Source organism: Megalobrama amblycephala, unplaced genomic scaffold, assembly GCF_018812025.1.
Source record: "Megalobrama amblycephala isolate DHTTF-2021 unplaced genomic scaffold, ASM1881202v1 scaffold775, whole genome shotgun sequence".
NCBI classification, from domain to species: domain Eukaryota; kingdom Metazoa; phylum Chordata; class Actinopteri; order Cypriniformes; family Xenocyprididae; genus Megalobrama; species Megalobrama amblycephala.
The window spans coordinates 281,322-307,388 of NW_025953553.1; the positions used below are offsets into that span (position 1 = coordinate 281,322).

At 41.7% G+C, this 26,067-nt stretch overlaps 1 protein-coding gene across 1 annotated transcript; it reads left to right on the forward strand.

Annotated features, from left to right (window-relative positions):
* The first annotated feature begins 5,197 nt into the window (after positions 1-5,197).
* LOC125262167 (NACHT, LRR and PYD domains-containing protein 3-like) lies at positions 5,198-26,067 on the forward strand. Its single transcript, XM_048180719.1, has 7 exons — positions 5,198-5,335; positions 5,950-6,218; positions 10,943-10,987; positions 11,519-13,376; positions 19,454-19,621; positions 23,852-24,025; positions 25,089-26,067. The coding sequence occupies exons 2-7, from the start codon at positions 5,957-5,959 to the stop codon at positions 25,096-25,098; spliced, it is 2,517 nt and encodes an 838-aa protein (XP_048036676.1). The 5' UTR covers positions 5,198-5,335; positions 5,950-5,956; the 3' UTR covers positions 25,099-26,067.

Here is a 26,067-nt window from a genome sequence, read left to right on the forward strand (position 1 = left end):
GGTTATGCCATACTTGAGTGATGATATTGATGAAATAAATAGGGTGATTACAAATATAATACAGGAATCAGCAGAAGAAGTTATAGGTAAATCATCTAGGGCAAGGAAAAAGAAAATGGTACCATGGTGGTCAATTGAGTGTAAAAAAGCAGTAAAGAAAAGGAATAAAGCTTTTAAAATTGTTAGATCAAATCATTCATTTAACAATTTAATGGAATACAAAAAAGCACAGGCAAAAGTTAAAAGAATTGTACGAGAAGCAAAATGGAAATATTGGAGGGATTTTTGTTGTAATATTGGGACAGAAATCCAGGTCAGTGAGATTTGGGGAATAATAAGGAAAATGGGAGGCATTAGAAGGGAATTTTCTTTGCCTGTGCTTAAAAACAATGATATAATTGCAAATACAAACGAAGAGAAATTAGAGATGCTTGCGAAGGCTTTTGTTAAAGTGCATAGCTCTCAAAATCTATCTAATGAGGAGGTAGCATGGAGAAAGAAGGTAATTGAGGAAAACAAAGATGCATTGGGAACAAAGGAAATAAAAGACAGCCCACTTGATATGAAGTTAACATTGTTTGAACTTAAAAGAGCACTTTTAGGGGTTAGAAATACTTCACCAGGGAAAGATGGTATTGTGTATAAAATGATTGAACAACTGAGTGATGTAGCTAAAAATGTAATTTTAAAGCTTTATAACAAAGTTTGGGATCAAGGGAAGATACCTACTAGCTGGAAACATTCAGTAATAGTCCCGATAGGAAAACCTGGAAAGGATAAAACAGATGTTAAAAGTTACAGACCAATAGCTTTGACATCTAACCTTTGTAAGCTTATGGAAAAAATAATAACTAATAGGTTAGTATATGAAATTGAAAAAAGAGATCTTTTCTCTCCTTATCAGAGCGGCTTTCGAAAAGGAAGAACAACTATGGATCCTGTAATTTGTTTGGAGAATGAAATATGGAAAGCACAAGTAAATAAAGAATATGTTTTAGCAACATTTTTTGATATAGAAAAAGCTTATGATATGTTATGGAAGGAAGGACTTTTAATTAAATTGAATAGAATGGAAATAGGTGGTAAAATGTTTAATTGGATTAGATACTTTTTAAGAGAAAGGACTATTGAGATTAGGATTGGTGTGGAATCTTCAAATATCTACCCAATAGAAAATGGAACTCCGCAAGGAAGCGTATGTAGCCCAATATTATTTAATATTATGATTGATGATATTTTTTCTGGAGTTGAACAGAGAATGAGTAAAGCATTATATGCAGATGATGGGGCATTATGGGTAAGGGGTCGTAACATTAAAGTACTGGAGTCAAAAATGCAGAAAGCAATAGAACAGGTTGAAAAGTGGTCACGTAAATGGGGATTCCGCTTGTCAGTTGAGAAAACTCAATATATATGTCTCTCTAAAAAACGGGAAAACCCTAGATTAGATATTAAATTGTATGGACAATCTCTCAAACAAGAAAAGGTAATAAGATATTTAAGAGTATGGTTTGATAATAAACTTACTTTTAAAATTCATATCCAAAAAATGGTGGATAAATGTAAACAAGGTATTAATGTACTTAAATGTCTGTCAGGATATAATTGGGGTGCATCTGGAGCATCTATGAAGATGATATATATTGCTCTAATTCGATCTGTTTTTGATTACGGATGCATAGTGTATAATTCTGCAGCTAAATCCTTATTGACAGTCTTGGATAAGATGCAATCTAAGGCCCTCCGCTTGTGTTGTGGAGCTTTTAAAACATCGCCAGTAGCATCAATACAAGTAGAAGTAGGAGAGATGCCATTGAATATTAGACGAGTGAAACTTAAAATGTCTTATTGGATAAGTCTGCAGGGACATGGAAAATCACATCCTTCAAAAAAGGTACTTGAAGAGTATGGTTGGACTAATGTCAGTAGTTTTGGATGGAGTGGGGGAAAAGAGGCAAAAGAAATGGGGATAGACACTATTGAATGATGTAAAACAATTAGTATTACTGCCATCCCTTCATGGCTATTTTGTTACCCTATAGTAAACATGGAAGTGAAAAATATTATACAAAATGAAGGCGGATATCAAAATATCCAACAATATATAGAAACCTGGTATAATGATGCAGTACAGATATATACAGATGCGTCTAAAGACCCAGTTACTGGGAAAACAGGTGCAGCAGTATTCATTTCAAAATATAATATTATGATTCAAAAAAGAATTACAGATCACCTCTCTGTCTTCTCAGCAGAAATAATGGCCATTATCATAGCACTGCAATGGGTGGAGGAAGTAAAACCACATAGGACAGTCATCTGTTCCGATTCCATGTCCTCCTTGTCAAGTATTCAAAGTGGGAAGTCTATATGTAGACAAGATCTTCTAGATGAAATAAGTCAATTAATTTTTAGATTAGGTCAGCAAAACATTTATATAGAGTTTACTTGGATTCCAGCACATGTAGGTATTAAAGGAAACGGAAAAGTAGATAAATTAGCAAAAGATGCTCTGAAGGCAGATCAAATTGAAATAAAAGTACCATTAAGCAAGTCAGAAATTAAAGTTATTATTAAAGATAGTATAAATAGAAGGTGGCAGGATACATGGGATCAGGAGAAGAAAGGAAGACATTTGTACAGCATTCAAAAAGAAGTAATAGGTAAAAAATATAGTGGGCTGAGTAGGCAGGAAGAAAATATGATCACAAGATTGAGAATAGGACACACAAGTTTAAATGGCTGTTTAAGGATAATAGGCAAACACCAAACTGGACTATGTACACACTGTGGAGAGGTAGAGAATGTTGAACATATTCTCCTGAGATGTAGAAAATACTCTGAAAAAAGGAAAGAACTAGAAAGAATAACAAATAATGAACTGTGTTTAAAAAAATTATTGGGCATGTCAGGTGAACAATCTTTAATTAAAGCTGTAATCATATATCTGAAAGAAACTCAACTTGCAAACAGGATATAGTATAGGAAGAAATCATAACCCCACTTAGTGTATATAAAAGTTGTTTTTTTTTTGTTTTGTTTTTCTCACATATGGTAGCGTAAATGGTAGCGTTATCCAAATGAGTTCACACCTCAGTCCAGAAGATGGCGGTAATGCACGCTGTTTGCAAACTGCCAATAAAAACTACAGAAGAAGAAGAAGAAGAAGATATTTAGCATGCCAAATATCTCACGGGCGTCGGCGACTTGTCGGCGATTCTCTCAGATCGCGTCTTTGCTCATTCACACTGCGTGATTGTCACTCGCGTGAACGAGCACCGATTTGCCTGTGATTTCGGGCATTTGTCGACGATTTCTCAAAACCTGTCGGCGAGCCAAAATCTGGGTTAAAATCGTGCAGTCTGAACTCGGCTTTAAGCCGAGTTCAGACTGCACGATTTTCAAAGTAGTCGGGTCACTGTTCTTTTCACACTGCATGACTATCTTGGCCAGCATTCAGCCGCTGCTGTGTTCAAACTGCACGATGGATCGGCGACAGACGGTTTCACACTGCATGACTTTACAATAGGAAGAATCGCCGACAACTCTGTCTGGCACGCAAACTACGTTTCACAACCAAACACACGCAAGATGTGACAAGGAAACAACGCGATATCACGCGTGCAGGACCGGAGTTATTATTATTATTATTAAAAACGGTAGCCCGCAAGAAGCTTGAAATACGAGTTGCCTGTTCGCTGATTTGCAGCGAATATAAGAAAAAGAAAAGAAAAATATGGAGGAGGAAATGTTTGGGGAGACTGTGGATTGTGTGTTCTGCAACGAGAGTTGGAGGTAAATACATAACTTTTCAATGTGCTGCTGTTGCGGATGGTCAAGCAAATGTTTGTGTTTTGTTTCAGTTTGATACAATTGTGTGAATGAAGATGCTTGCTGATGTTGTGGTCTATAACTCCTCCCCGAACTCCCAGCTGCTCTGTATCTTGCTCTCTCATTGGCTGTCGGTCATCGCCGATGTAGTTTTCAGTCAGAACACTTTTCACACTGCAGGATTTTGAATCGCCGACAGGTCCAGATATTTAGCATGCCAAATATCTCACGGGCGTCGGCAACTCGTCGGCGATTCTCTCAGATCGCGTCTTTGCTCATTCACACTGCGTGATTGTCACTCGGGTGAACGAGCACCGATTTGCCTGTGATTTCGGGCATTTGTCGGCGATTTCTCAAAACCTGTCGGCGAGCCAAAATCGGGGCTAAAATCGTGCAGTCTGAACTCGGCATTACAGGTATTTAGCAGTGACATTGTCAGGCTTTTCTGTTTACAACGAAGTTAGCTGATTACCAGCAAAAAATACGATAGCATCATAATATAAAAATGTAATATGTAACAATAAAGTTAACAATGGCTTCATAAATTAATTAAAAAACATACAACATACAAAAGCAACATACAACCATTGCACATTCTTTGCTCTACATTTTCAAAAAGTAGAAGTGTTGTTATTTTGTGTAATTAATTTAGAGAAGGCACACCGTCATACTCCGACAAAAGTGACTTGAACACACCTACCCTAGTACACACGACTTCCCACCTCGTAAATACGAACTTCCCAGGAGGACTTGAACCAAAGACTATAGAATAACACAAGACGTGTCACTCGTATTGTTTTGAATGGTAGAAAGTGTAACACGCAATATGGCAGAATAAGTGGCCTATAAGCCCTTGCCGTCTAGAATAAAAGAGAACATCAAGTGAAGGGATTTGTGGAAACTGTGGTTCCTAATTATTGTGATAAGTGAAAGTTTATGAAAGTATCACTCCACAATAGGCTACAATAGCAAAATATATAAGTATAGCATTTTTATGTTACATTTATCAGTGTCTAGCGCACCTTCCTAAGGAAAGGATATGGACCAGAAGACACTGCAGTTACTAAATGATAGACAGACTTAAAGAAGTTCCAGATCTGTACTTGTGCTCTTAATATTTAAGTTATTTTGCCATTAATGTAAATAAACATGCAAACAATATACTTGCTCTTGTGAATTTATTTTGATGTTAATTACATTTACGAGCTGTTTCTTTCATACCGCGTGGTTTATATGCATGTTGATGCTGATTGGGCTGTCATTTTTTTACACACCCACCAAACAAGAGAAAACGTGTCTCAAATCTGTTGCACGTCATTTCCAGGAAACCCGGAAACCGTAGCAAAGCGTTGTGCACCGGTTTGAGCTTGAATGTGCCCCAGGTGTGGCTTGTGAGCCACACAGTTCCTCATGAGAACACGGTTCAGGTAGATCAGTGCTTTTGATGATCAAGGCATTTCAGAGGAGGACAAAGAAACATTTGCAAATACTGTCATTATTCAAGGTAAGTTACTGACTATTTTAAGTTACTGATCAAGTACTGTCTCTCTCACAGACTCATTTTCATTTATCAAACATTAAATACGGGTTCAGGTCAATGACACTAAAGCAGTTAAAAAGCTGTTTCTCAACTAAACTCATCTTTACCTCCTGTTCTCTACTCATGAATGCACAGACTGATTCAACATCACAACCTTTACTTAATTACACAGATTAATTTTGATCATGATAATCTTTTCATTTATTAGCAAGGTTATCAAATATAATCGTGTGTGTGTGTGTGTGTTTGTGTGAGTAACTTTTAGTATTTTCAGTGTCACATTACTCTTTTTATTCCAGTCTGGTCTGAAATGTAAAAGACAAGTCTTCCAAGAAGGGCAAAATGTGAAACTACTTCTTGAGTCGTATCATGATGAGCCTCAATCATCAGCTGAATCTGTCAAACATTAATCTACTGTTGAGCACAGAATCTGAAACTGAAACACAACCTGAAGAATTAGTTTTAGACCTTAAAATGTTTCATAATAGTTGATCTGATCAGTGTTGTTTCATTACACACATTTATTTGCACATAATGAATAGATCTCAGCTATAAAAGTTTTTCTCTTTTTCCAACAGTCCATGAATGAAGATGGCATCTGTAAAAAAGCTGCTTCATGATACTCTAGATGACCTGAAAGAAGAAAATCTGAAGGAATTTAAGAGTTACTTAAAAGAAGATGGACCCGTTGGAGCAGGTAAACTGGAGAAGGCTGGTGTCACTGATATAGTGGATATAATGATGGAGCGTTTTGGAGCAGAAGAAGCTGTGAAGATCACACTGAACATCCTGAGGAAGATGAACCAGAACCAGCTGGCTAAAGAGTTAGAGAACAACTACACTGAAGGTAATAAAGGAAAGAATAGAGAACGAAAGAAAGCATAGATTCTTATGTTCTTATTTTCACCAATGTAGGGAAAACACCCTACGAAGTAAAATTAGCTCAAATTAATAAAGAGTTGTTTAGATTACGACCGAGCAACTGATTCGTCCAGTGTTTATTTGCTCGAGCCGTAATAAGCTCTTGTAACGGATATAAATATCCAACAATCGTGAAAACACTGATTAGAGCACGGTAACTTGAAATCGACAGTTTAAGACATTAAATCATAAAGCACATAATACAAGACACTTTCTTTTTAAAATCTACAAGAGATTTTATTTATTCTAACACAAACTAATCTAACACAAAGGCACACACATACACACACACACACACATACATTCATACGCGTTGCAGTAAGAAGGAAATGAGAGAGAAAGAGTTTTGAGAGAGAGAGAGAGAGAGAGAGAGAGAGTGATCTGATTAACAGAATTCCTATCAATGCATTTCAAAGATCTGACCTGAACGAACCCTGAATCAATTTAAATGCACCAGTTCAGTTTTAGTCTGGAGGTACTTGCTTGCGTTGACTTTAAATGTGAATATCCCTCGTTGGCGTGTAGAGAAGGGTTTTCCAAGTCGATGATTTGTCGCAGGGTCTTCAAGGTCCGTGTTGTGTTCGGTAGAACCCAATCACGTTTGAGCTTGCTGAAAAATTGAAGGGAAGTCTCTTTGTCGCTGGAGTTAAAGTTGAAGCGGCAGAAGTAGTTGGTTGAACTTTTGCGGCAAAACTTAGAACACAAGACTTTCAGCGGTAAAGGAAAATTAAGTAAAGAAAAGAAAAGTGAGTGAAGGTCGGATGGCTTGAATGAGCAGTTTGTCTGTTCTTTCTTGTTACTCCATTGTTCTTGGTACTTGTCTTGGCTTCTTTTCCCAGAACAGAACCAACTCCCTGTTCTTTTACTAACCAACTTCTCCCGTTCACTGTCTTGCAATATGATCATTTAAACTTAGTTGTTTGTCACACCTCTGAGGAGTCCTGGCCAATCAGACATTGTCCTGTTTCAAGAGGGCCTTCCTCTGCCCCCAATAAAACATAAGTGTTACATCCTGTTTCTGCTTCAGCAGAGAGTGCCATTTTAACATAATTTCTATTAAATGGAATACAATACATTTTAAACAGATTTCATTCAAGTCAGGATATAGGAAAGGGGGAAAGAATCAAATTAAGTCCAAATAAGGCATACTTTCAGTCATTCAGTCAAGAGTTAACACATTTACATGAATTGTGAGTGTTCTAAAGCCTAACTGTTTACAGGTAGTACTTGTGGACACATAATGCAAAATGTATGTAGTTAAAAGATGTTTGATAAGTCCGTTAAAATTGTTGGAACAATTTTGAAGCAGTTTTATTTGTTCAACAGTCTCTTTGGCTTTCCTGTGAAGTAAGGAAACAAAAGGGTCTGGATTGTCTCTCTGTCTTCTTGGGTGACCCTTTGGTATGTCGCTTCTTCTACTATCAGGAAGCATGTGTCGTAAAAGTAATCAGCCTGGCTTTATCTGCAGACGGGCCGGAGCCGGAACCTCAATTCTGAATTAGAATTATGTTTTGAAAGAATCATCTGAATGATTCATTTGTCTGGTTCGTCCACAGTTCCTACACCAAGGCTGCATTTATTTGATCAAAACTAGTTAAAATATTGTGAAATATGACCATTTAAAATAACTTTTCTATTTGAATATCTTTAAAAAATATATTTTTCCTATGTTTCCATCACAGGAAAAATTTCACAGCTGAATTTTCAGTGTCACATGATCCTTCAGAAATCATTCTAATATATTGATTTATTTAACCCTCTACCGCATAGTGTTGCCATATGGCAACATACTCTTTGTGTTCATTTCCTTGCCACTGTCTCTTTAAGAGAACATTCTAGTTTTTTTTGTTGGTAAGAGAAGACCTTAGTTTAGCCAATGATGTGCTTTGGTTAAGTTACATCACATGCAATTTTTTTCTGTGACGCGATATCTGACAGACTGCTGTCTCTTGTCGGTAGTTGCTGAAAGCAAACTAAAACGTCAGTAACAAACAAGCACCCGCCCATGTCACATTCACAAAAAAAAAATGTTAACATCATCTCAGGTAAGGTATGATGACATATTCACCACTCAAAAAAAAGTTTTTATGAAATTAGTTTTTGGTAAATCGATAAAATGTCTGTGTTGCCATATGGCAACACTGTGCAATAATGGAATGCCATTATTATAATAGGTTAGCTAGCTAGCAAAAGTTAGCTGCAGTCTGTTAAGCTGTAACAATAAAAACATTAATGCTGGTGATATAATGTTGATTAGTCATATGTTAAGGACTGCCATGGCATTTGTATTATGGATTAAATCATATCAGAGATCTGCCATCACAGCCAGTACAACTGGCCCAGACCAACCACTGGCCTACCATTGTGTCTCAAAAAGGCAGGTGCAAGTGGCTGTAAGTGTATTGTTAGGGTGAAGTGCACCAAATGTAATGTGTACATGTGTCTCACCTCTGAAAAAAAATGCTTTTTGAAGTTTTGTACAGAAAAAGGTGAAGTTTCAAGGATTATGGGGGATTTATGTTCATAACCTTCCTCTCATAAATTGCGTAATGTTTAATTTTCATGAACTGCAATGTTTTTGGTTTTATGTCAATGTTTTATGATACATGATGAACAATATTAGATTTGTTTTTAACTGTCTACATTTGCAATTTAAATAATATTCATGAAAAATGTAATGAAATTTAAAGAATATAAAGCATTATTCAGCAAAAGAGATTGGAAAAGCACAAGATGTTGGAAAATAAGTATAAGGTGTTGTTTATATTTACTGCTAAAGCTTATAATAGCACCAATTGATTCAATACAAACAACATTTCTGAGGAAAAATATTAACTATATACACTTACACTTATTCTAAGTTATTTCCACTATTGCGCGTTGTTGCCATATGGCAAAATATCATAAAGTACCTTAAAATAATATTTTTTTCCAAATTTTTTTTTTTACAGCACTTTAAGTTAAGCCATTCTAAGAAAAGAAAAAGAGTCAAATATTTTTTTTTATAGATTTAGAGGTAGAGGGTTAATAGTTTATTAGTTGTTCTGCTTAATAAAGTGTTGAAACATGATGTACTGTAGAGCCTTTTTCAGGATACTCTGATGAACATTAAGGGCCCTATCATACACCCGGCACAAAAAGTGTTTTTTTAAGAATAGATATGTGAAAGAGTGTCAGCAATCACATTTTCAACCCCTCTTTTGTGCTGGATATTCACATTAAACCCTTGACAAATTAGTGCCCAACGCATGGGGTGGTCCTTATATCACAGCAGCAGGAATCAGCCAATCGGGCTCAGACCAATCAGAACCTCTTCGCAGGCCACACCTTCTCCTGCACAAAAACACTCAAAACATACATGGCAACATTGCCTAAAGACATTGGATGTAACACGCCCATGCGTCTAGAACGAGGTGTGTTCAGGCACGTTGTTGGTGCTTTACTATTTTGAGGCAACTGAATACGACTGCGCCATTGACCAACTGAAACCTGGTCTAAAGTCAATTGTGTAATATCTGTTTTGTTATTGAAAGAGCACGTTAGTAATATGTAGTGATGGGGAGTCGACTCCAAAAGAGTTGATTCCTTGACTCTGAATAGCCCCAGAGTCGGGATCGACTCCAGCACAGGAATCGGCTCTCGGTGTCGACTCTGTTGCTGTGTCCGGAATCACTCTCTTGTTTAATGATTTTCGAATCCATAGCCTATATAGTGCATGGCAGTTGAGTGCACTAGAAGCAAGGAGTGAACGAAATGAAGTGAGGAGTTCGGAATCTTACGAATTGTTTCAGAGAGCTGTCGCAGAAACTTTGTCACATACATTTAGCTTATTTTAGAAATAGAATAGAGTCATAGTGACTTTAGTTTGTAATTATACATACCTCCGTGCCAGCTTTATTGATGGTAGCTTATATTAATGCAATATATATAGATCTGACTTTCCATGGTTAACGCGTGTTCATAATCATTAAACTAACCATAAATGATAATAAAAACTCACATCAACAAAACATTAATAAATATACATGATTGTTTGCATTTTTGTATGTATTGTATTAATTACATTTCACCATTATAATGAGATTAATTCATTAAAGAATCCCTTCTTTCTTGTTTATTTTATTCTGACATAATATTCAACCACAGATGTTTTTCACAGATGACTTTTTTCTCTGTAAAATTAGGTATCGGCAATTAGCTAGGTAGCAACATTGATACTCATCAAGTCATCGCTAAATTGGACTAATTTGGACAGTCACACTAAACGTGTGTTGTTTAAGAGCGGATTTTAGGGCTTTAACCTCGCGCACAGGCAGATCCATTTCCTCACTATAGATGCGTTCAGTTATTCCACTTGCAAATTCCACCTTGTAAATAGCAAATACACCATGGCATGAGTGCAACTGGCTTTTAAAGGGAATGGGAGACGAGACTCTGGTTGTTTTATTGCGTGTTACACCCTAAACACATGACTCATTAAGATAGTAGAGACAACTCTTTTAGACAATGTACCGACCATTTTTCCTGTCCTTAAACTAGCAAAAGTGGATTTGGACACGCCCTAAGTGCACTTGTGCTGTGCGCTTTAGACCATGCACTTAGATTGTTAAAATAGGGACTGAAGTCTCATTCTTTTCTCTCTCTTCACAGTGCAAAAATCATCAGAAGCAGCTGAGAAACACACAAGAAAACAAGGTGAATTAACCTTAAATGTATTTGAAACAACAAAACATGTTGTATTGCACTAATTGAAAAACAAATCCTTTTGCATTAACAGTACTTGCATTTTAATGCATTGTGTTTTCAGGGCTTTTATTTTAGGGTCTGAAATTCAACATGGTTGTATATTTAAGCTGTGAATATTTCAATTCAAAACATTCACACATTTAGATTATTACAAATTCAATAATCCATATTCTCCTTCCAGACTTCACTTCCAAAATCATTTAATGATACAAATATTATATTCAACTAGTAATTTTCTGTCCATTCACTTCCACAAATTCAGTGGTTCAAATTTGACAGAAAATTCAACATTTCACATCCGGGAACTGCACGAATAGCAGTAGAGCACTGATTCATGATCTCCATCTGCTGTTATTCGCCTCAAAAACATTTGTGTTTAATTTTCTAGTGTTAGGAGAAGTGTTGAACAAGTGTTATGACAAGTGTTGTTTTGTTGTTTTGTTCACAGCTTTTCCTGTTTATTTATATTTTTCATAACAGATGATTTCTGGCTGCAGGAATTTATGAAAACTCACAAAATGAACATGAAGGAGAAAGTAGAACACATTTTTGAGGGTAAAAAGGAAAATGAAGCACATCTCAAGGATGTTTTCACTGAACTCTTCATTACGGAGGGGGATCTTAAAGAAGTCAATCAAGAACATGAGATTATGAAGATTGATGAAGCCATTAAACCTCGTAAATCACAGGACATGCCAATCAAATGCAATGATGTATTTAATCTGAACAAAAATAAGAAGAAAAAGATTGTGCTGACCAAAGGCATCGCTGGCATTGGAAAAACAGTCTCAGTGCACAAGTTCATTCTGGACTGGGCAGAAGAAGAAGCCAATCAGGATATAGACTGTGTTTTCCTGCTTCCATTCCGAAAGATTAACTGCATTAAAGATGGAGAGATCAGTCTGCATGAGTTTCTACAGATATTTAATCCAGAACTGGAGGACCTGGAAACATCAAAGATATCTGAGATATATAAACGTAATCTTGCGTTTATCTTTGATGGACTGGATGAGAGTCGACTGACATTGGATTTTGACAGTGAAATTGAGAGGAGTGTTGAGAAGCGATCATCTGTAGATGAACTGTTCACAAGTCTGGTCAATGGGACTCTGCTTCCATCAGCTCATGTCTGGGTGACATCACGACCAGCAGCAGCCAATCAGATCCCTCCCGAGTATGTAGGGTTGTTCACAGAGGTGCGAGGATTCACTGACCAGCAGAAGGAGGAGTATTTCGGAAAGAGAATCAAAGATAAGACTCAGGCCTCCAGAATTATCTCACACATTAAGAAATCTCGTAGTCTCTACATGTGTTACATTCCTGTGTTCTGTTGGATCACAGCCACTGTTCTTCAGGACATTCCCATTGGGAACAATGCAGAGAAGATCAACACGACACTAACTGAAATGTACATACACTTCCTCCTGATACAGATGAGGATGAAGAGCCAGAAGCATGACGGAAAAACAGAAAGAGAACGTACCAAGCTCTTAGATTCCAATAAAACAATGATTTTGATGTTAGCTAAGCTAGCGTTTGAACAGCTGAAGAAAGAAAACATTGTGTTCTATGAGGAAGATCTGAGAGCATGTGGTATTGATGTGAGTGAAGAAGACTTTGAGTCCACAGGAATGCTCACTGAGATCTTTCAGCAAGAAGCTGGACTTCATGAGATGAAGGTCTTCTGCTTCGTGCATCTGAGTATTCAAGAGTTCCTCGCTGCAGTGTATGTGTTCCTCTGCTACCTGAACAAGAACATGGACGAGCTGCAGTTTTTCAGTGAAGAAACAAGAAGAGAAGTCAGGCCTGACCACATCAACAAGCCAGACACAAATATTGCTTTACATGATTTACTAAAGAAGGCTGTAAGGAAAGCAATGCAAAGTCAGAAAGGACATTTAGATCTATTTTTACGGTTTCTGCTGGGCATTTCACTGGAATCCAATCAGAAACTTCTCAGAGGCTTGTTCACACACACTGAAGACAGCAAAGACTGCGTCACAGAAACAACCAAACACAGCAAATACAGCATCACAGAAATAACCAAACACATTAAAAAACTATTACAAAACCAGAAGAGGCACATCTCACCTGATACTTCTGTCAACCTGTTCTATTGCTTATTGGAGCTCAATGACAATTCATTATTTACCGAAATCCAAAGACACCTCAGATCATCTCCAGAAAAAACCCTCTCATCTTCCATGTGCTCATTGATGGCTTACGTACTGTTGATGTCAGGGGAGGTGCTGGATGAGTTCAACCTGAGGATGTACATTACTGAACCGGGAGGCCACAGAAATCTCCTGCCAGCTGTGAGATGCTGCACAAGAGCCATGTAAGGAACTTGTTGTTAGCTGTTTAGTCAAAATTTTTAACTCTTTTAATCAATTTTATCATAAAATGCAGTGTGAAGTATCACGTTTTTACTGATTTTGTAGTATAAAATCTGTATATACTAAACAGTGGTTCCCTTTCAGTCGGTCACGTTCGACGTACGTCAGTAGTGACCGACGAATTGGGATATCGCTTAGAGAGCCCTATCATCTTCGTGTAAACTAAAACAAGCCAATGGAATTGGCGTGCGATATTTGCATAATGCGCACCGCCCCCGACAGGTGTATATAAATAGGAAGCAGATGCAATCGCACTCTGTCTTTCGCTTCGGAGCCATTCACTGGTGTCCTATTTAGAAGACTCCTTTCTTCGTTTTGTTTATTCTAAAACATTGCCTCAGAAGAGGATTACAGCGAGCTGTCAGTGCTGGTGAGAGGGCACGTTCAGCGAGGTCACGAGTGTCTGAGGAGCTGAGCTATAAGCTCTAAAACTGCTGTTTTCACAGCAACACAAAGAGTGTGTGTGTGTAGCGATTTGGGCCGGTTCCTCGGTGTGTCAGGGAGTGGTGTACCTGACACATCGCGTCGCTCCCTGGGTGCTTCAGCACGAGTGAGTTGACTTCCCCTTCTAAAAGAGCTTTACAGACGAACCCTGACAGTATGTCATTTCGTCTGTGCGTTACTGGGTGCGGTCGTTCCCTGGTCCCTGCTGATGGGCACAATCGCTGCATCTCGTGTTTGGGCGTTCAGCACGCTGAAGCAGCTTTTGTGGATGGTTCATGTTCCCATTGCGGGAACATGACCATCGCGGTGCTGAGGTCGAGGCTCTCCTTCCTGAAGTCTCAGGAAGCGGGGGTCCCCTCTCCTATGCCGCGTACGACCGTTTTTTCCGGCCCGGGAACCGGAATGACGGTACGGCGCTGTATAGGGAGGGCGGCCTGAGGATAACGGTCAGGGCTCCCCCGCCGAGCGGAAACGCTCCTCGGGCCCCTGCCCCCTCGTCAGCACTGCGACCCATCTTGCCGCCGTTGGTTTCCGCTGGGCCCTCTTCGGACTGTCCAGCCGTTACCTTCGGTGCGCCGGTGGAGGATCAGATGTCGATCGCTGCGTCGGAAGGCGAGTTTGAGAATTCGGGGGAGGAAGATCCGGACGCGCTGCCGCCCTCCGGGACGGTAGCGTTGCCCGAATCGGATCCCGAACTCTCGGCTGTGCTCTCTCGGGCCGCCTTGTGCGTCGGGCTTGAGTGGAACCCTCCACCCTGTCCCGGCCCATCTCGGCTGGATGATTGGTACTTGGGGGGGGGTCGCGCTGGTCAGCCCCAGCGTCCCGCCCCAATGCCTTTCGTCCCGGAGGTGCATGATGAGGTGACCAGGTCTTGGCAGACACTGTATAGTGCCCGTACCAGGCCTGGCCCCGCGTCCGCCTTCACCTCCCTGGACGGCGGGGTAGCCAGGGGGTACGCGAGGATCCCGCCAGTCGAGCGGTCCGTTGCGATGCAGTTGTGTCCAACGGCCACTGGCTGGCGTGGTGAGCCGCGTCTCCCATCCCGGGCCTGTAAGTTCTCAGCCGGTCTGACTGAGAAAGCTTACAGTTCCTGTGGGCAGGCTGCCTCCGCCCTGCACGCGATGGCCCTCTTGCAGGTTCACCAAGCAAAGGCGCTGTCGGAGATGCCCCAGGAAGGTCCTGACCAACAGCTGCTTGGGGAGCTGCGCGCTGCCACTGACCTTGCCCTCCGGGCAACGAAGGTGACAGCACGCGCTGTTGGTCATGCGATGTCTACCTTGGTAGTCCAGCAACGCCACCTCTGGCTGACCCTCGCGGACATGCGGGATGCCGACAAGCAGCGGTTCCTAAATTCCCCCGTGTCCCCGGTCGGCCTATTCGGCGACGCGGTGGAGAGCTTCGCCCAACAGTTCTCCGCTGCACAGAAGCAGGCTGAGGCTATCAGTCACGTCATGCCACGGCGGTCCGCTGCTGCCTCCACCCAGCCGCCCGTGGCTCAGCCTCAGCCCGCTCGTCGCCGAGGGCGCCCGCCTGCATCGTCCTCCGCCCCTGCTAGAACGGCAAAGCAGCAGCCTACACCAGCCAGGCAGCAGGGTGCCGGTCGCGGGCGTGGTGCCCAGCCCGTCTCCGCTAAGCCCGGTGGTAAACGGAAGAGCAAAACACGGCACTGAGACGGGCAACCTGGAGGGGAAGGTTCTCGCTCTTCGGGAGAGAATACCATCGTCTCTCCCACCCCCGGAGGAGGGCCGGGGGGAATTTGTGATGTCTGTCTATCAACCGCCGCTGGCTCCCCGGAGTCCAGCGGTACCCACTTTTTCACAAAAAGAGCAGTTTCCTCAAACTCCAGGTCACAACAAGGTGTGTCTGCCAGTGTGCCAGGCCCCGCCTCGCCGCTGACAGCTCCCTCCCCATTCGCCAGCAGGCGGCAGTGTGATGGCGCAGACCGCGCCCCGTGCGCCGTCTCCCATGCACACTGCTGCCTCGCAGAGTCCGACCCCACTCCGGGCCGCTCCCAAGCCGTCCGAGTCGGGTCCCTCTCTGCCTCGCTGCCCCACCCCCGGTGCGTCTGTGGTGCCTTTGGTCCCGCTGGCTCGGAGTCTGGAGGCGTGGTTCACGCTTTCCAGCCCGTCCCGCTGGCTCATTCGCACTATCAGACTCGGCTATGCGATTCAGTTCGCCCGGCGTCCCCCGGTCTTCAGGGGTGTCCACTTCACTCAGGTGTCGTTGGACAGTGCACCTGTTCTCCGGGCGGAGATTGCTGTCCTCCTGGCGAAGGATACAATCGAGCCGGTCCCTCCAGCCGATATGAAGTCGGGGTTCTACAGCCCCTACTTCATTGTACCGAGAAAGGGCGGTGGGCTACGGCCAATCCTGGACCGTCCCCAGGATTGGTTTGCAGCAATAGACCTGAAGGACGCGTACTTTCATGTCTCGATTCTGCCTCGACACAGATCCTTCCTCCGGTCTGCGTTCGAGGGTCGGGCATGTCAGTACAAAGTCCTACCCGACATGGTTTTAGCTCCCAGCCGGTTGGGTCTTCAGGTCAACTGGGACAAGAGCAAACTTGCCCCCGGGCAGAGGATCTCTTGTCTCGGTCTCGAGCTAGACTCGGTCGCACGGACTGCGCGTCTCACCGAGGCGTGTGTCCAGTCGGTGTTGAACTGCCTGAGCTCGCTCAAGCGCAGGACAGCGGCTCCACTGAAAGATTTTCAGAGGCTCCTGGGGCATATGGCATCTGCAGCCGCGGTCACGCCGCTCGGATTGCTTCATATGAGACCGCTTCAACACTGGCTCCGCGGCCGGGTCCCGAGATGGGCGTGGCAGTGCGGCACGCTCCGTGTCCCCGTGACACCGAGCTGCCGTCGCACCCTTGTCCGGTGGTCGGACCCTTCGTTCCTGCGGGCCGGAGTTCCCCTCGAACGAGTGTCCAGGCACGCTGTGGTCTCCACAGATGCCTCTGCCACGGGATAGGGGGCCACGTACAACGGGCATGCAGTGACAGGTCTTTGGACGGGGCCTCAGCTGCATTGGCATATCAATTGCCTCGAGTTGCTAGCGGTTCGTCTTGCGCTGGCCCGCTTCAAGAAGCTGTTGTCAGGCAAGCACGTTCTAGTCCGCTCACACAGCACTGCGGCCGTTGCGTACATCGACCGTCAAGGTGGTCTACGCTTCCGTCGCATGTCGCAACTCGCCCGCCATCTCTTGTTGTGGAGTCAGAAGGATCTGAGGTCCCTTCGGGCCACTCGTGTCTCAGGTGTGCTCAACCGTGCAGCCGACGAGCTCTCACGGCAGCCTCCACTTGCAGGCGAGTGGCGGCTCCACCCCCAGGCGGTCCAGCTGATTTGGCAGCATTTCGGCGAGGCCCAGGTAGTCCTGTTTGCCTCCCCGGAAACTGCCCACTGCCAGTGGTTTTATGCCCTGACCGGCGGCACGCTCGGCACTGATGCCCTGGCACACAGCTGGCCCCCGGGTCTGCGCAAATATGCGTTTCCCCCAGTGAGCCTTCTCGCACAACTCATGTGCAAGGTCAGGGAGGACGGGGAGCAGGTTCTGTTAGTGGCTCCGTACTGGCCCACTCGGACCTGGTTCTCAGACCTCATTCTCCTCGCGACAGCCCCTCCCTGGCCGATTCCTCTGAGGAAGGACCTCCTGACTCAGAGACGGGGGCAAGGAGACTGAATCCTCCTCGCCCTTCCTCCGTACCCTCTTGGGATCTGACCCTGGTTCTCACAGCTCTCCGGGGTCATCCCTTTGAGCCTTTGCGATCAGTCGACCTGAAGGTTATGTCCCTAAAAACTGTCCTTCTGGTCGCATTGGTTTCCCTGAAGAGGGTAGGGGACCTGCATGCGTTTTCGGTCGACGAAGCGTGCCTAGAGTTCGGGCCCGGTGATTCTCACGTCATCCTGAGACCCCGGCCTGGATACGTGCCCAAGGTTCCTACCACTCCCTTCAGAGATCAGGTAGTGAACCTGCAAGCGCTGCCCTCGGAGGAGGCAGACCCAGCCCTAGCTTTGCTCTGTCCCGTCTGCGCTCTGCGCGTTTACGTGGATAGAACGCGAAGCTTCAGGACCTCAGATCAGCTCTTCATCTGTTACGGAGGCCAGCATAAGGGAAAGGCTGTCTCCAAGCAGAGGATGGCCCACTGGATAGTGGATGCCATCGCCTTGGCGTATGAATCCCAAGGTGTGCCTTGCCCACTCGGGTTGAGAGCCCACTCCACCAGAGGGGTGGCCTCTTCCTGGGCGCTGGCTCATGGCGCCTCGCTGACAGATATCTGTAGAGCTGCGGGCTGGGCGACACCAAACACGTTCGCTAGGTTTTATAGCCTACGTGTAGAGCCGGTATCTTCACGTGTACTCGCATCCACTAGTCGGTAGACGTGTTGTACCCACTCTAAGTGTCGGCTTGCAATGCCATTCCCGCCACTGGCCGGATACGTGCATACTTCTCTCCAGTCGTGTTCCCCGCTTGGCGAACCCTGTCGAGCTCCTCCGCCTCCCCCTTCGGCTCGGACATTGCGGAGTGTCTGATGCCAGGCCTACATCCGTCGCTGACGCTGTCTGTTGGCTGGGGCCCATATGTCGTGACCCCTCTACGTGAGCGGTCCCATATGTGTGTTTTCCACGGTTTAAAACTCCCTACGGGCCGAGTCCGTGTCTTTCCCTTAGCAGAGCCAGCTCTGCTGTCACCTGTCAGATGAGTCTCCCCCTACCCAGGTGGAGCCATCCCAGGGACCCCATATGCGTACTGCCCCCGGGCAAGTCCATATGTGTATTCTCCACGTAAACTCCTCCCCCATTGGGTAGGTAGTGGCTCCGCAGCGTCCCTTACGGGTTCGCTTCCCCAGTGTAGTCTAGTTTACTTAGTGGGTAGTGGTTAGACAGCAGTAAGCTCTCTCGGTGTAAGCTCGTCCCCTTCACCGCCAGCCGGTGCTATGGGCGGCTGAGCTTGCGCTGGGCACTGGAAGGGGTTTCGTAACTGTGGCGCTTTAGTTGGGATCCCAATTCGTCGGTCACTACTGACGTACGTCAAACGTGACCGACTGAAAGGGAACGTCTCGGTTACGTATGTAACCCTCGTTCCCTGAAGGAGGGAACGGAGACGTACGTCCCGTCGCCACAGTTTCTGTACCCTCGCTGTAGCGCGGACACCAGTTGTCTCCTCAGCGAAAAACAGAGTGCGATTGCATCTGCTTCCTATTTATATACACCTGTCGGGGGCGGTGCGCATTATGCAAATATCGCACGCCAATTCCATTGGCTTGTTTTAGTTTACACAAAGATGATAGGGCTCTCTAAGCGATATCCCAATTCGTCGGTCACTACTGACGTACGTCTCCGTTCCCTCCTTCAGGGAACGAGGGTTACATACGTAACCGAGACGTTTTATAGACATATATTTGAAAGTTATTTTCACTTGACTGTCACATCAGTTCCAGCATACATGACATTTATCTTTACTAGAAAGCTTGAATGTTCACAGAGAACAGGACATAACCTATCACTGTTACTACAAACACTGTTCCTACATGATGAACACAGAATAAATTACATGGACAAATATCCTGTTTTTACAGACTCTCCCACTGTTCTCTCAATGACACCTGCTGTGAAACTGTGGCCCTGCAGATACAAAATTCACCCCTGATAGAGCTTAACATGAGTGGCAATGACCTGAGTGTCTCAGGAGTGAAGCTGCTCTGTGATGGACTGAAGAGCCCAAACTGTCAGCTGAAGATACTGAGGTTTGAGATTCATTCAAACCTTATACAACACTCACCTCAGTATTTTAGTCCCTAAAAACAGAGTATGACATTCTGAAATGCTTAATATTAAAATGATTAATGTGCCTTAATGCACAAAGACAGGGATTTTAATATATCAAATTCAGGATACACCGTATTGATGATGCATAATAAATACAGGCGAGCAGATGAACCAATAATTTTAATACAGTGCGCTAAATTGCAGATGAATTGTTTTTCTTTATTATGGTTTCCTATGGGAAACAATTAACATGAAACTTTGCACGTTTTTCTCTTCATTATGACCACGCATGAGAGATGGCGTGTCAAATTTTGCTGTACGTTTCTAAGACAGACAAAGTGTCATCTCTAAGTTATTAGATAATATGACAGTGTTATATCATATATCATACAATAAATGGTGCGAATCAAATTAGTAGTATGGACAACACAGACAAGCATAGTAGCCTTTGTCTTTTGTTGCACATCAAAACGATCAAACAGTGTACACACGGAAATATGTAAAATGCCCCTCTTGAGCATTCACATAAACACAGTCGACGTAAACACTACTGTGAATTTTTCTTCATTCACTCACTCATACACACACCCACTCACTTACACACACTCACACTCACTTACACACACTCACACTCACTTACACACACTCACACTCACACACACAGGTTTGTTTTGCTATCAAAGTGAGGACATTCCATAGGCGTAATGGTTTTTATACTTTAAAAAAAAAATTCTCGCTTTGTAGTGTTCCTACTTCAGTAATATATTGGTGTGGTACGTTTACCCTGACGATTCCCTGCTGGTGGAATGACCTGCCCATCTCTACCCGAGCTGCTGAGTCTTTACCCATCTTCAAGAAACTGCTGAAGATGCATCTTTTTCGGCAACACTTGACCCATTAATGCTAACACTAAATATTTTATATCTGTTTAAAAAAAACAACCTTGCAATGTGAACTGTGCTTGACTAACTGGGACTGATCACAATGCTTGCATATTGTTGTCCTGTTGTAGGTTTGATTGCTTCTATTGCTTTCTTCATTTGTAAGTCGCTTTGGATAAAAGTGTCTGCTAAATGATTAAATGTAAACATACTTTTACTTTTACTTAAGAAAAAAAATTCCAAACAAATTCCATAAGTAAAAGTTGTCCAATAAAATAACTAAAAGTATCTGGTTTAACAATACAATACAATAAAAAAATATAAAGCAAAAGTAATTGCCACAAATTCAATTGTAAAGCCAGAGCTGACCTGTAGAGAGGCTTTATAATTGAAATATAAGTTGTAATTATACTTAAAATGACTGATTCCTGAAACTGAAAAAGTTTACAATGCTCAAGCTGTTTTTCCTGTTTATTACTGTAAACTGCTTTGATCTGTAAAGTGCTAAATAAAGTTGACCTGACTTGACAATTAAAACCAAATTCAATGTGATGGAGAAAACATATTGCTGCTTTCTACATCTGATAACAGCAGCATTACAAATAACCGCTGCCTGTAGGGAATCAGAATTGTCAGGATTGGCCCTGCCTGGAAAAATCCTAACTATCTGGCCGATGCATTCCCGTGAATATATCTTCTTAATTTTTCTTTTTCAAAATTAAAAAAAAAAAAAAAAAACTCCAATAACACTAATACTACTTTATACTAATATAATACTAAATATATAACAGTACACTGTGTGCAGAATTATTAGGCAAGTTGATTTTCTGATCATATTTTTTTTTCCAAGCACATTTTACCAATTCCAATCCACATCAATCTTAATAACTACTATTAATATTGTTTTTAATCATTTATAAGTGATATATAATTGTTCATGAAGGATGGAAATGAAAAATGCCTTATATTCAGGTATGCAGAATTATTAGGCAGGTTTTCTTTTACAGGCAAAATGAGCCAAAAATAAAGATTTAACTCAAGACTGAAAAGTCAAAAATTATTAAATGCTTATGAGAAGGACGCAATACTAATGCAATACTAGAAATTGCAAAGTTAAAGCATGACCAAGGGACAGCAAAATGCTCATTGGGTCAGCGGGGTCATACAAAAACAAGTGGAAAAGAAAAGACGTGTTAACTACAAAATAATTAAGAATTAAGGTGAAGAATTAAGTGTGAAACCATCAGGAACCCTTTAGTCTCCAGCGCCACCATTTTCCAGAACTGCAACCTACCTGGAGTCTCCAGAAGTGCAAGGTGTCAGGATCTCAGAGACTTGTGTTAGGTAAAGAAACCTAAAAAATGACCCGCTCTTAATAAGAATCACAAGCTAAAGTGTTGTGAAATACATGAAGACTGGGTTTTTATAGGCCTTATAGACAGACAGCTTGAGAGTGACTCCTGAAGGACCAGCACCACATCCTCTTGTACCACTGTTTGAAGAATTTATCTTCCAAAATCTGGCAGTAAGATGTGGGAGTTCACTTTTAGTCTATCTATTATCCTGAATTGTCTGTCTTGCAGAGATGGACTAAAAATGATCTTTCAAAACTTACTGCCAGATTTTGGAAGATAAATTCTTCAAACAGTGGTACAAGAGGATGTGGTGCTGGTCCTTCAGGAGTCATTCTCAAGCCGTCTGTCTATAAGGCCTATAAAAACTCAGTCTTCATGTATTTTATAACACTTCAGCTTGTGATTCTTATTAAGAGCGGGTCATTTATTAGGTTTCTTTACCTAACCCAAGTCTCTGAGATCCTGACACCTTGCACTTCTGGAGACTCCAGGTAGGCTGCAGTTGGTGAAAATGGTGGCGCTGGAGACTAAAGGGTTCCTGATGGTTTCACACTTAATTCTTCACCTTAATTCTTAATTATTTTGCAGTTAACATGTGTCTTTTCTTCTCCACTTGTTTTTGTATGACCCCGCTGACCCAATGAGCATTTTGCTGTCCCTTGGTCATGCTTTAACTTTGCAATTTCTAGTATTGCATTAGTATTGCGTCCTTCTCATGAATATTTAATAATTTTTGACTTTTCAGTCAGAGTTAAATCTCTTTTTTGGCTCATTTTGCCTGTAAAAGAAAACCTGCCTAATAATTCTGCACACCTGAATATAAGGCATTTTTCATTTCCAGCCTTCATGAACAATTATATATCACTTATAAATGATTAAAAACAATATTAATAGTAGTTATTAAGATTGATGTGGATTGGAATTGGTAAAATGTGCTTGGAAAAAAAATATGATCAGAAAATCAACTTGCCTAATAATTCTGCACACAGTGTATATGACAGTAAAGCATTACTTTTGAGCACAGTACTACTATTTACAACAACAAAATAAAAGTATAAAGTTAATTCTTAATTTATATGGTTAAGTTTAATTCTGACAGATATTGATCTTTCATTAGGATCTTAACCGCATTTCCTTATTTAATTTCATTTTTTAATTCAATTAAAGTTATCTTAAATATCTTTATTTTTAATTATCTTATAGTTCCCATATCACATTCTTAGGAGTGTTGAATTCAGATGGGTTGAACACCTCTCATTGTGTTAATCACTGGTTAGAGCGGCAAGTTCACCATCGCTGCACTGAAGGTCTGTCTCTCTAATCACTGTTTGTCACACATTTGGAGTATGGTCGTGTTGAATCTCATGTATAACTATACCAGAACTTAATATGTTGAAATTATTGTCCCATTGGAGAGGTCCCGTTGCTTATAATAACAGGACATGTAAACACTGCAGTGCACTCATACTCTGAGCTCACCCGCTGCACGCTGCCTAGATGCTGCTTCTCTGCACTCTCTTTTCACAAACAGTAAAACCATTTTTAAAAATCAGGGTAAACTATTAACTAAAGATTTGTCATTGTAAAATGTATTTGGCTTTAAAATGCAGAAAAAAGGAAGAATATTATTGTGCAGAAAACAATGTGTCGAGTGTCAATAGCACAGTTTAAGGTGCCACTGATGCAGCATTTAATTTACTCAGAACCTCAAACCCAAACTTACCCGAACACTGTTTCCTTCAGGAGATACAAATCTATGAGTTTATGATCCTCAGTATCTGGTAGATGGCAGTATAGATCTGATCAGAACCATATTCTACTTTCAGCAGAACTTACAGTTTACAGAGAGATTTAACTCTCATCAGTTTATATTAATTGGATGTGTAATTATTCAACAGATTTACCAAGTGTTTGTTGCGAGTTCTGATGTCACAGTTACAGATATTGTCAATGTTTCTGTGTGTGTTTGTAGATTAATTCGCTGTACAGTGACAGATGAAGGCTGTGGTTATCTGGCTTCAGCTCTGCATTCAAACCCCTCACACCTGAGAGAGCTGGATCTGAGAGGCAATAACCTGACAGAATCAGGAGTCAAGATCATCTCTGATCTACTGGAGGATCCAAACTATGCACTGAACAAACTCAAGTATGTTGAGCAGTAAGATTCAACTCATCCTGTGAATGTCTGTATTTGTATTTCAGTGTCACCATCTACAAGTGTACAGTGGAGTGAAATGTGGAAAGGGTCTGTAGTAGAGCTGCGTGGAGGAAAAGATTACTTTACTTTCTTACAATATCAATCTCAATGAGTAGACCTTCTTAAAAAGATAGTTCACCCAAACATTTAAAATCTGTCATTATTTACTCACCCTCACGTCATCCAAACCTGTATGCCTTTCTTTATTCTGTGGAGCACAAAATAAGACATTTTCTTTTCAGTAAGAAAAGTCTCAGTGTTTCTTCCTTACAGTGGAAGTCAGTGGTCACCAAAACTTCAAAATATCATCTTTTGTGTTCGGCAGAAGAAATCCATGCAGGTTTGAAACACATGAGAGTGAGTAAATGATGACAGAGTGCTAATTTTTGTGTAAACTGTCCCTTTAATAAAGAGTAGGTTATTTGGCTCAGAATCACTGGATTTCTTCTTTGGTAAGAATATAACCATGTTACGTTTGGACTGACAGGTTTGTCATATTTCCTCTTTGAGTGACTGCACATGATCTACTTGTACAGGTTTTATGGCATGTTTGATTGAGTTTCTTCATAGTGTTTAAAACCAAATATTCCCATACAATTGAGGCTCTTCCATGTTTTGACACTGGATCTTCTTCTGCACCTTCATTGTCTTCACCATCAAGGGATCATTTTGACAAGCTAACACACGTTTGAGGTCATTCACACACGGTTCTTTCATCTGTCTTCACTGTTTCTTATAAACAAGCATTAGACAGGCGTCTTTGACCGTTGTGATCCTCACTGTTTTTCACTCTTGCTCATGTGATATTGCTTAGTTAGCTTTATCTACAAAACACAGAAATTTGGTATGTTTTTATATATTATAATTAAACATTTTTAAATTAATATAGTTAATATCCTCATTAAGTAAATGTGTGCATTTTTATAGTGTAAATCATGGAATACGACGCAGGTATGTTCACACACGCACATATATCTGTGGTTAATGTTGTTTTGTTTTCTCTTGTCTTCAGACTCTATTAATCTCACACTGGATCCAAACACAGCAGACGCTCGTCTCATTCTGTCTGAGGAGAACAGAAATATGACGCTCGTGTTTGAGAATCAGCCGTATCCTGATCATCCAGAGAGATTTGATGAGTGTCGTCAGGTTCTGTGTAGAGAGAGTCTGACTGGACGCTGTTACTGGAGGATGAATGGAGTCAGTCAATGAATATCAGTGACATATAAAACTGAGTCTGAACTGTTCTGATTACAGATTCACTGTCCGTCACAATAATCAGAGGACATCATATCTGCCCCTTCATCTCCTCTAACAGAGCAGGAGTGTTTCTGGACTGACTGGCCGGTACTTTGCTCTTCTACAACGTCTCTGACACTCACTTTTGATAGTGGCGTAGCGCTAACCCGCGGGGGCCCCCGCAAGCTGAAAGTCCAAGGGCCCCCGAGGGGAGGGGCGGTGTTACGTCGCAATATTGGAAATTTTTGAAAGTAAAAAGTGACAGAGCTGTCTGACGTTGCATTAACGAGGCATATTCTCTCAGAGACAAATTTCAACATAATATGCTGATAAAGGTATATAACTGTCTTAATTTATTCCATTATTTCTCTTGTGGCCTGTATACATAGTGAAACAAATGAGAGGAATAGTATTTCCTGTTAAACAGGTTGTTTTTTTAAAAGTCGGTTCTTGAAGTAAAGCCGCTCCTAATTTTCATTGATGACTGCAGTGTTAGGAAATATTATAGACTGTTAATAATTTTAATTATAGGCCTATAATTAATTGTATAATAGACCTAAAAATATTTTAAAATATTTTTTAAAGAGGAGCTAATAGCCTAATCTTTTATTATCCTCACAGCACGTCAGTTATGTGGTGATGCGCGATGAAATTATTGTGGGGCAAATTTATTGTAATATTATTTTAATTTACATTAACTGGAAATCCTCTTAAAGGGTTAGTTCACCCAAAAATGAAATTTCTGTCAATAA

What these genes read in the sequence shown, in the direction of transcription:
- LOC125262167 (XM_048180719.1), top strand. Translation starts at nt 5,957, where the DNA reads ATGAAGATGGCATCTGTAAAAAAGCTGCTTCATGATACTCTAGATGAC. An exon ending in GAAACACACAAGAAAACAAG is followed by an intron (nt 10,988 to 11,518) that starts GTGAATTAACCT and finishes TTTTCATAACAG; the next exon opens with ATGATTTCTGGCTGCAGGAA. An exon ending in AGATGCTGCACAAGAGCCAT is followed by an intron (nt 13,377 to 19,453) that starts GTAAGGAACTTG and finishes CTGTTTTTACAG; the next exon opens with ACTCTCCCACTGTTCTCTCA.